Source organism: Hipposideros armiger, unplaced genomic scaffold (assembly GCF_001890085.2).
Source record: "Hipposideros armiger isolate ML-2016 unplaced genomic scaffold, ASM189008v1 scaffold_323, whole genome shotgun sequence".
NCBI classification, from domain to species: Eukaryota; Metazoa; Chordata; class Mammalia; order Chiroptera; family Hipposideridae; genus Hipposideros; species Hipposideros armiger.
Window position 1 is genome coordinate 1,090,685 of NW_017731673.1, and position 11,879 is coordinate 1,102,563.

Consider the following 11,879-nt stretch of genomic DNA (forward strand, 5'->3'; position numbering starts at 1 on the left):
TTAATATAGTGTTCTTAGTTATTCAGTGAGCCTTAATATTGTTTTTTTAGAGACAGAGTCCATATTCCATATTGTTTCAAGTATTTAAGAGCATTTTCAATTTTATCCAGAAACCTGAAAGATAGCCTTTGTACATTAAGCAAGGCAAACCGTTCTACCAAACAATATTCTAAAAAACGTATGATCCAAGATCAATTAAAACACAATTTTGACAGCCCAAAGTTCTTGACCCCAGATCAGAGATAAAATGTCAAGTATGTACTTACTTGTATCAAAAACCCAGCTTAAATGATCTGTATAACAAAACTTGCTATTTAGGAAAGGTTGTAACATTGTTTTCTGATTTATATGTCACCTATAAATAGAATATATTTTGTGTTTGAGCTTTAAAATAGGTTAAATACATGCATCTCTCTTCAACCTAAAGAAAAAAAAATAGTGAAAACAACCCAGTGGTCTAAGAAAATCATTCTGCCTGAAATAAAACTTTTTCTTTTGAAGACTAAAATAAGAGACATACTTAATTTATACTTATTTTTCATTCTTTCACAGTTTGTTTTACTCATATCAAAATATAAGTTTCAGAAAATTATATCTTCCTATATACTTTTACTCTGCCTGAGAGAGTTTACATTATTGTGATATGTCTCCATAAAACAGCTAAAAGATACATATAATTAATTTTCATTGCCTATGTTGCCACTTCAGGAAAGTTGGGCAGTTTCTCTTAGCATTATCTAATTGTTTTTGGAATATTGCTTTCATATCTCAAAATGTTTCCCATGTTAGCAATACATATTTTCAGCTCTATAGTCTACCCAGTCTTTGGTATTCATATCTACCAGCCCTTGTATACATTACCAAAGCAGAATTCCAAACAGACCCCATACATAGTTTTGTTGTTGGCTTAATTAGCATCCTTCAGATATTTACATTTGTTTAAAAAGAATAGCTTCAGGTAGAGACATTCATCTGCATATAAACAATGTTTTCCACCATCTCCTGTGGCTTCACACGGAAGTCCTGAAACTTTATGTCAACAAAATGGTACAATAGCCCATATATGCACATCTAATAAAAATTCTGAGATGTTTAGACAAACTACATAGTAAAGCAGAAATACCTGATATAAACTTGAGGGTTTAGTAGGAATGGAGCTGAGGTCATAAGGTAAGAAGTAGAGCGGAGCAGATTAGCACCAATAATTATTTTAGAAATCCACTTACAAAGGAAGTGTTCCTGAGGCTTAGTAATAGTGTAGTAGTCAAATCAGTGTTAAGAGTAACCATATAAATGGAATGAAAACTATTCATGATGCTTCACCTTAAAGTAGATATCGAACTAGGCAGAATTTTACTGTCTTCATAGTATTCATTTATAACATTTAAATTACTCTTCATTTCTCTATGCCCCTTCTTTGAATTATTCTTGAGTTACTTCACAAATACCCAGGTTTTCAAAATTCTTTTAATGAACAGGGAAACGCATTCTTCATCTTGACTTACATTGCTTTGTTACTGCCCTTACCATAATGTAATAAAGCTGTCTTTCATCACAGAAAAAGTATTTACTTCTTCATTTAAGGTCATTAATGTGTAATAGATTTTTGTGCAAGAAAACCAATTAGGGATATATTTTGGGCTTCCTGAGTCACTGAAAAACAAAAGCTTGCAAATTCCTCTTTATGTTTGTTCTACTCAGGGATTTAGTCTGCCCCAAATTCTCAAAGACTTTAAAAAAAACAGTTGTTTGCCATTCTGTGTAAATTAGCTTAAGATTACATTTTAAATGCCCCCAAATATTGATTTTAAAAGTCCTTAATTTTTCAAAAGCATAATTTACCCTTTTGAAAGTTTCAATTCCATCTCACAGAGATGTAAAGTGACTTATTCTACATAATAGGAGGCTTATTTTTATACAAAAGATGCCAACATCTGGTGCTTCACTTACTATTAGTTCTAACACAAAGCTAATTTACTCTGATGATTAAGACAGTCGTGCCATACAGTATCGGCACTCATGCTTTTTCTTGCATTCTCTCTAAAGCACTAAATATTTTTTTAATTAAATAAACGAAACTACAAACATTTGATGAGAACTTTAGTGAGAACTCTGATCCTTTTTGTGCCAAATGGGAGAACTTTTAAAATTGACTTTGACTTGTGAGGGTGAAAGCACTTGGAGTTAGTTGTTTAGAGTTTCATAAGCATTATTATCCTCAGTATTTGTGTAACAGTCAGTCAGGCCTTTCTCTTCTCAGATTTCCAATGGCAGCTAGATTATTTCTACCTTCTGCCCATGGTCCCCTGGAGCAAAGCAGGATACACTCACTCTCTTGAGGCTCTGAGAACCCATTTGTTAGGTTACACTTCACGGGAGGTAAATAACACCCTGAAATGTGTGAGTCGATTCATTTCACATGCGCAGGCACTAGTCTCGCAGGGATTATCATGATCACTTGGTTCAATGTAGGAGCAAAACTTTGTGAAACAGTCTTAGTTTTGAAGCAACATCCCATTGATTTATTTTAAGTTTCTCTACAAGTAGACTTGTATTCGTCAATTATTAGAAGCTTCATCTAAGACAGGCTCATCACTTAAATGTTTAACAGTAACAACAAAAAAGAGCCTGAGAAATGTGAAAGCATTGATAATACCCTAACAGTATGAGCATGAGTCTATGTCACCAGTAACAGTTAGAAGCACTGTCTGTGTAACCAATTACTTTTCAATTATTTCTTCATAGGATGAGATTTAATAAAAATGGCTTATTCTGTAATAACTCATTTCTCTTGTCAAATACTGAGAAGAGAATTGGAAAACAAGCAAACAGAAGAACATGATCCATAGATTATTTATTCATTAATTCAACAAATAATCATGGAATGGTAACTATATTCCAGATATTGTCATTAAGTGCTGGGAACATTTGTATAATCTATATTCAGTCACTTATTAATACATTTCTAACTGTTCCCTTAAATTAGGCCATTTATTTATAGGTAAGATGGTATTCACTCCATTTCTTAACATTCCCTTAAAAAATAAGTATTCTTACTTTATTTCACTGGGCAAAAAATATCCCTTACACATGTAATATTTTCTTTTCCTCCTTAACCATAGGTACAATCAGAAAGGCACCAGTATGGGTAAAGCTTCCTGTAGAGAAAAGCTTCCCCAAAATAACCTTTAATATGATGGTTTGTAATCACAAAGCAATGTTCTTAATTTTCTTCTCCTTGGGCACATTTTAAGTTTGTACAAGTGACTGTTTTGAAAAGCTAAAAAAAAAAAAAGAGAAAAACCAAAAGGCAAACAGGAAAACTTTGATTTTAAAAATCCATTGTTAAGTTGATCATTGATAGTATAGTTTTACCAATTTTTACTAATTATCTTGTGCTAGGAAATGAACAATAACCTATTTTTAATGCTTGGTAACTCATTCAAGATTTTCAGTAGTTTTGCTTCTCCTTGAAAGCCTTAATTAGTAGGAGTCTATTAAATGTAACTAAAAATAAAAAATACAAGATTGAAAAACTACCCAGATGTTTGTGCTCAAATAGAGATTATCTTTCCTTTATATTTTCCCCCTGTTTTTCACCAACTCAATTTACAGAGTTCTTTTGACCGTGACCATTTTGCAGGGTCCTAACATGTATATCTTACCTGTACTTAGGTACATTTTAATTACTCTTTTTCTTTATACTGGCTAACTTTTTGAAAATAGTAATAATTTAAATACTTAAATAATTTCCCAAAATGTATTAAATGCTTATACTTGAAGATTTTAACCTTCTAGATCTTTAGTGATTTATATTGAATCAAAGCATTTGTAAAGGTTTTATATTAACACCAAGACTTCAGGTTTATAAATTTAAATGAAAACTGGTAATGGGTAAAAAAGAATAGAGCGTACATATGGTAAATAATTACCAATGTAACTATTTTAAATTTTATTTGGAGTTGCAGCATTTTCATATATTTTAATCATCACAACAATATAAAGCAAGTAGGCTCATAAACATTGAAAAATTATACCCCATTAGTTTAGTTTTTCTTTTGTCAATTTAAATGAAGACTATATCTTGAACATTTTTCAAAATTTTGATACATATATCAATATGATCTGCATTTTTATTTTTCTAGATTTAAGCTTTTACATGCTATAGGTATTTTTTCTCAAGCTCATATAACTCAAAAATATTTTTAAGCAAGGATGTTCATCACAGCATTGTTTACAAATGTAGAAAACATTGAAAAAACATAGAAATCTTATTCAATAATGAACTACTTAGAGAAGTTATAGTACATCCACGCAATGGAATACTGCAGTCACTAAAATTATGATAAAGATCAATGTTTATTGACATGAAAAGATGATTAGGATTTAGTTTAAAATTTTAAAAAAACACCTAACAGTACATATGGTATGTTTTCTTTTTGTTTATAAAACTGTATACATAGCAAAAAAAAGGCATAGGAGGATATGCATGTACTGAAAATATTAATAGCAATTATCTCTGAACTGTGGGAATTTTCCTTCCTTCTTTATAAATTTTAGCATTGTGTACATTTTCTTAGAATCAGCATGTATTATTGTTTACATTTTTTAAAAAACAGTGATTTCCATTTGAAAATAATTGACAATGTACATGTAATTTGTAGATAATCACATAAAGACAGCTTATTCTCATGATTTTGTGGGCAAATTACTAACAAAAGTGTGAACAAATTATATATTTACATTGAATTATGTATGAAACCAAAGATTTCTATATAAAGCAATAAAACCCAACTGAGAATAGAGACAGAACATTTTTTTTATGGTTGGATCAGGGTATGAATGAATCACATTTTTAAAAGTAATTATTTAAATTTTACATAAATTAAGTATTTCTTTCTCTACTTCCAAAATGGATTTGAACTGGCATATATTAAAAGAAAGGCAGTCCACAAAAAACATAAAAGTAAGAGTAATCAGGATGCAGGGTAGAGGCATGGGAAGAAGAGGGAACTGCAAGTGAAATACAGAAAATCTGTAATCTAGAAATTACAGGCTAAACAACGTAACTGTAACACAGAGGAGAACATTTTGTCACAACTTCCAAGCAACCAGACAGAAAGAGCTCTGTAGTGAATTAATAGTGCTCATGTGATAGATGGAGGCATGTGATTTATTCAAGAGTGACAACCTTTTCCTTAACTTTGAAACATGCGTGAATATTATCACATGGACATATTCAACACTTTACAAATGGTAACAAGTTTAATAGAAGATGTTCTTCAAAGTACTTTTTAAACATGATTATATGTATTATTTATCTTTTATATTGACAAAATAATAGCTGAAGGTAGCATCTTAAGATTATCTATATGTGAAGGCAATTCAGTGCAGTTAAGTCATCTTTCTTGTTAATTTAACATTATCCAAGTATACATACAAAGGACTTTAGAAAAGTGAGTGGTAAGAATGCTCCTTAGACTGTCCTCAAATATCAAATTTCTCAGGAAAGGTTTTTAAAATGAAACTCATAATTTAAATAATGAATGCCTGAAGTGTTAGTTTTCTAAGGTACTGTTTGAGAAAACTCCCAACACTTGGTTAAAGCCACTATTAAATGTGTGGTATACCCAAAATATATATTTTAAAAAGGCAAATAATATAAATAAATAAAGGGAAGGAAAAAAAGCTCACATCTTATTCACTCATATTAAGTAATAATTTAAAGTGAAATTATGCACAAATGACAACTGGATCACATCCATTTTCCCCTGCACTATTGATTTCTCAAAAAGCAAATTGGACTTTCTCACTGTGATACACTCAGAAGTAAGGACCATTTTAAAAATATTTTCATTGAAGAAATCAAATTTAGTAGTATTATTGAAATAAGGAAGAAAATACACTCAATCAACTACCTCACCTTGACTCATGTAGAAAAACCAAAAATGTGTGGAGGAATAAACTTTATTTTCCATATTCCTAAGACTATTATATCAAAAAATAGTACAAAATGACAGTTTTACAGTTAGAAATTATGTTTTTCACTAAAAGGAACAGGATTTCTAGTTTCACATTTGTTTCAAAAGAAAATATTCACTTCAAAAAAAAACCTGTGAATTGGCATAAAATAACCTTTTATCACAAAGTAGCCCAAACTAAGTAGGCACCAGCTTAAGGCTGACACAAACTGCGCATTCTTACTCTCACCACCTGCGCCTGGCCTGGCCCAGGGTGACATGCAGGGGTTTGGAGCCCATCATGCGACCATTCATCTCATCCACTGCTTTGGTAGCCTCTTCAAAAGAGGAGAAGCAAACAACACCAAACCCTTTGCCTTGCCCCACTTCCACCATCACTTTGGCTCGGCTAATTGATCCAAAGGAGGAAAATTCCTCCTTCAGTTTTTCATCACTGATGGTCTCATCCAGGTTCTTAATATAGATAGGCACCCCTGGAGGCCGACTTTTTTCTTTTAATCTCAGCCGTTCAAATCTTCGCCTCAACTCAGCCAGACGTTCAATTTTCTTCTGCGCTCTCCCCACATAGAGGACTTTCCCATCGATGGACTTCCCATGCAGGTCTAGCACAGCCTTTTGGGCAGCCTCGTGTGTCTCATATCTCACAAATCCAAAGCCTTTAGATTTCCCACTGGCATCCCTTATTACCTTAACACTCTCGGTCGGCCCATACTCACTGAACATGTCCTTCAGCTTTTCGTCATCCATTTCCTCTCCAAAGTTTTTAACAAAAACATTGGTGAAAGTTGCTCTATCCCTGGTTCTGACTTCCGCCGCCCGCTCTTCCGGAAATTTGAATCGGCCAACATACACCTGGCGGTTGTTGAGCCGCACTCCGTTCATGTGCCAGATGGCTCGATTGGCAGCCGCCAGGCTGTCAAAGTGGACATAGGCATAACCCTTGGAGCCGTTGTCATCACATACAACTTTGCAGGAGAGAATGTTCCCAAAAGCAGAAAATAAATAAAAGAGGGCCCTGTTGTCTATGGATTTGTCCAGATTTTTGATGAATATATTTCCAACTCCAGACTTTCTTAAGCGGTCATCGGGCTGAGACCACATGAGGCGGAATGGCTTGCCATTAATCAAATCAAAATTCATGGTGTTCAGGGCCCACTCAGCATCCGCAGGAAAGCGGAAGTTAACATAGCCATAGCCCAGGGGGCTGCGGGTCACCGGGTCACGACAGATTCGGGTGAAGCGCAGAGGGCCAGCAGGCCTGAACTTTTTATATAGCATGTCCTCGGTGACATCTGGGTCCAAGTCACCCACATACAGGGCAGCCTTGAGGTACTTCTTTTTCTTGCCAGCAGGGTTAGGCTCCCCACTCCCCATCTCTCTGAGCACAGGGAAGAGGCTCTCGTGGGAGAGGAAAAAGGCTGCTTTCTCTAAGCTATGGGCCCAGCAGCTGTTCACGAACAGAAAAAAGCCAAGGCGAAGGAAGCTAAAAGCAGACTCAGAAACCCTGTTGAGGCTGAGAAAATGAAGTTCAGAAACACCTGGTCAGCAGGCTCAGAACAATCGCATCAGACAAAAAGGCACCCCATTAAGGACTCTGTTCTACCTAAAGGACTTAAAATTCCCACCCATTCAGATTTAAATTCCGTCTCAAAAGCCAGTCGTAAGAAAGAAATCTCCCTTTCCCTGTTAAATGGTAAGAAATCATCAAGCAGCTGGCTGGCGCCCCACATCTAACATTGCAGGCTGAGGCCTCACGACCCGTTTTCTGCATAAATATAGGCCTCGAGCTCCTGTTGGCTTAAAATTACATCAACAAGAGCAGGAGCCGAACGTGTATTCCTCCGCTGGCTGCCTGGCGGGTCTCAGGCGGGCTCCCAGCTAACTAAGGCCGCTACACACACTCAGCGTCAGCGAAAGGGCAGACTGGGCACTTGGTGCGCTGGGCCGGCAGGCAGGCTGCAGGCGGCGGATCAGACACAGAGACAGACAGACACACACACACACGCGCGCGCGGGGGACCGGAGACCGCCCAGATACCCAAGATGCCCACTGGGTACGGACCGAGTGACGCGCGGTGATTTCGGCAGCCTGAGACTCGCGGCGGATCCGGAGGGACTGACTGGCAGACGCGCACTGGGTCAGCTCAGACGCGAGGCGGTTCCGGACAGATGCGGGGCGGAGTCAGAGGAGAAGGGCAGATGCGCGGCGGGCGGGCAGAGCGCAGTCGGATGGACAGGGATTGCTCTCTGCAGGACAGACCGACCCAGGGAAGAAAAGCCTCTAGCTGTGGAAGGGCGGGGCGCGAGAAAACCCGGAACCGTGCTAAGTAACTTCCCGCTGCTCTGTGCCAAGATTTTGAAAAAAAGAAAGAAAAATTAAAATGGTTTTAAGATTTTTTTTCTTTTCTTATTTTTGAAGTTTTATGTATTTATTATTTTAAATTATTATCTTTAGGCTGTTGATCCCCAAATCAGAGGAGGTGACTTAGGCAGAAAGAACTCTCATAAGTTTTTTTGTTTTTTGTTTTTTTTTTGTTTTTTAACAAATTCCTAAATCATTTCTGCTTAGGAAATAGGATATAAGTTGCATGCTTTTCCTGAGTGCATTAGAAAGTCAGAACTGACAGCTGTGCTGGACTCCCAGTCCACTGCTAAATGATCACAGGGTCGAAGAAAACACAGGGCCATGTTGTGTTTGGCTTTTATCCTTACTCCATTAAACTCTAGCATAATGGTAGCATTATCCCCAGGTAGTAGGCAGAGTTCTTTTCACTGCTCTAGTAATACTGAGGTTTTAATGATTGGAGAGTCGTAAAATGGCTTTTAATGGGACTCAGTACCACAAAACGTTGAAGATGTGCTGCTTCCATAACAACAAATTACAAAATCTTAGTTAAAAAGATAAAAGCTGCAGAATCAATGCAAAATACATGATTAATGTTCGCAGCTAAAACAAACATAAAGATATAGGCACTTTGCACAATTAATTACGAATTTCAACATGAGTTGTCAACTTTAAATCATTGCAGGAAATAATGCTATGAGATTACACTCAATTCAGTGGTTTTCCAGGATTTCTTTAGAGTTTGTGAGAAACTGTTTTAGAGAGGAATGTTGCCCTGTCTTGGGAAAATCGCCAGTGTTTATAACGTATAACTCCTCATGCAACCCCTTCCAAAAACCCTCCCCTCAAAAAGAAAATCCAGACAAAACATATATCAGTACTATTAGGCTAGAAAAGATGCTGGCAAGACAAGGACACCACCTTAAAGAGTGTTGCCTTTAGAAGAAATTCTTAGAGTAACAGGCTAAATTCATGTTCTGCTTCTTTTTTTTTTTTTACATTCGCTATTAAACTGTATTGTTGACTAATGATGACAATTTACACTCATTATTCAAATATTTAGTAACTTTTTTATTGAACTCTTGTGCTTGCTTTCTAGAGTTCTTGCTTAGCTAGGACATAGAGACTGTTTGAGAAAAATCAAATAAAAACAAAAAAGATTATAGAGATAGACTAGTAAAAACTGGTCTTACAACATGATTACAGTGACCAACATGTAGAAACACTAGTGAACACCTGCTTAGTTTATTGTATTTTGAACATAATTTTTATAATCATCTTTTCTGATAAGCCTAATTAACAATGAACTTTTTAATTAACTTCTGGTTTTTTTTTCATTTAAAAATATTACTTTACTGAAAATGCTATATTCAGTGAAACAACAAATCTAAGAGAATAACTCCCACAATACTGTTACTGAATCAGATCAGTATTTTATCCATTTATGTAACCATCTAAATGTCCATGTTCCAATTCATTTGGATATATTTTCTCCAAGATAGTTACAATTGAGTTGTTAAAAGTAGCTATTTTCAAAATAACCTCCTCTCTACACTTACCAGCCATTTTGGGGTGATTGCAGTATAAATCCTCTAAACTATGGCAACCTTTTTATTAGATCAGAAAACTTTTAAAATTAGCATTGCTTTGAAACAAATGAATTCTGGAGTGTTCTCTCTGCTAAGCAGAGGTTTATGGAAAAAAAGGAAAGCATTTTCATCTATAATTTGTTTAATCATTTTAATGTTTACATTGAGAAGAGCCTTTGGGATAAAAATCAGATATAGAACAGTTCTTTGTCATTTTCATTGTATGTTAAAGGCAAGTTAATAGTCTATGTAAATCTGATTTACATATTAAATCTACTAAAAATCCCCACCCAGATTCCTAAAGCAGTTGGTTGAAGCATATCTGAGTCTTTCTAAATCTGAGAAACATTTTGCATGAGGAAGGAATCAAGGACAACTGGCACTCTATGTGCATCCTATCACACATTGTTATTTACAGTTGATACTAATGTAACAGCGTGAGTGGAAGAATAGTTGGGAATTAATCTTTCGGCCTTGTCTTAACAGGCACCTGATCCTACGTTTCCAATTAAAAGTCTCAGCTGTACAAGTTTCTGAGGCTTCATAATGAAAGTAAATTTGCTACACCCTTGAATGAAGTCTGGGGTGGCTGAACAAATATTTTAAAGGAAAAACTTTATTGCCTAGAACTTGGCTCATATTTTTTTGGACAAAGAGAGGAAAATGGCAAGAAAACAATTTGACCTTAAGAATGTAGTTTAAACAGGCATTTCTACAGTAAATTTTGGAGACAGTAGCAATTCTTTTCCCCTAGTTCCAAACATTTTATCTTCAGCCATGAACACTTATATCCTGGATGATAATCCTGAAGGCCCTTTGGTAAGATTAGTTATCAAAGAAAGACTAGATTGTGTTCATTAGAATGTACTTACCAAAGTGAGACAGTGACCACAACTGGAAAAGTTTCCACATAGTTTACAATGGAATGAGATTCATGCTAAATTGTTAATAAGCCAGAGTACCTCATTCTTCAAAATTTCAGTATTTTTAAATTATAAAACTACAATTTAGATATTAATCAAGTGTGTAGCTATAAAAAGTTTAACATTCGTCTCTTTTTTTTTTAAGATTTTATTGGGGAATTGGGGGAGGGGAACAGTGCTGGGGAATTGGGGAAGAGGAACAGACAAGTTGTTGTCTTTTTGTTTTTCAGTCTAGTTGTGGAGGATGCCGCTTCACTGGCCCATGTTGGTGTTATGATTATTGTGCTCTTCCCGGCTGAGGCAGTTGGTCGCCAGCCATTGGACCGCCGCTCACGGCGGCTCACAGCTCACACCTGCTGCCGGCTGCGCACGCTGGTTGCCAGCCACTCATGGTAGCTCATCACAGCCCAGCTCCAGGTTGAGCTGTTGTTCACAATCTTAGCCTAAGGGCGCAGCTCACTGGCACTTGTGGGAATCGAACCGGCAGCCCTGTTGTTCAGAGCTCGCACTCTTAACAACTGAGCCATTCGGACGGCCCCCTTAACATTTGTCTCTTTTTTCATTTGTCTCATAAACTAAATCTGTGTTGAATTAAAAAGTCATGCATTTAACTGTGAACAAATCTGAGTATTAAAAATAATAATAAAAATAATATAACAATTTTGTACATATTTAGGTTTAGTTATGTGTGTCCTTAAGGTGTTCTTTAGTTTGATCCTCTTAAAATAATTCTATAGAATACTACATGTGAGTTTATGGAATTGCTATGTATTCACAACCGTCTATTTATAGTTTTCTATAGCATATATGAGGTAGACTCAAAGTATTTTCTATTATAGTGTATTGAAATAAGTTAGGAGTATCACCCACTTGGCAGATACTCTGAAACAAATTTTTCTTCTTCTAAGGCCTCTTTACTGAACATATGTCTCACACAGGGAAAATATACACACACCACATTCGCTGATTAAAAATCTTGAGTTATAGTCATTACACTTGACCTGAAAATAATCAAATAATTTTTTAAAAATTAAAACTTTATG

General features: G+C 35.7%; 1 protein-coding gene across 1 annotated transcript; it reads right to left on the reverse strand.

Annotated features, from left to right (window-relative positions):
• Positions 1–4,146: 4,146 nt before the first annotated feature.
• On the reverse strand, positions 4,147–8,320 carry LOC109392290 (polyadenylate-binding protein 5). Its single transcript, XM_019660641.1, has 2 exons — positions 8,043–8,320; positions 4,147–7,494 (listed from the first exon to the last, which is right to left on the reverse strand). The coding sequence occupies exon 2, from the start codon at positions 7,353–7,355 to the stop codon at positions 6,207–6,209; it is 1,149 nt and encodes a 382-aa protein (XP_019516186.1). The 5' UTR covers positions 7,356–7,494; positions 8,043–8,320; the 3' UTR covers positions 4,147–6,206.
• Positions 8,321–11,879: the final 3,559 nt, after the last annotated feature.

Coding starts and splice junctions, on each gene's coding strand:
- LOC109392290 (XM_019660641.1), bottom strand. CDS start 7,355: ATGGGGAGTGGGGAGCCTAACCCTGCTGGCAAGAAAAAGAAGTACCTC.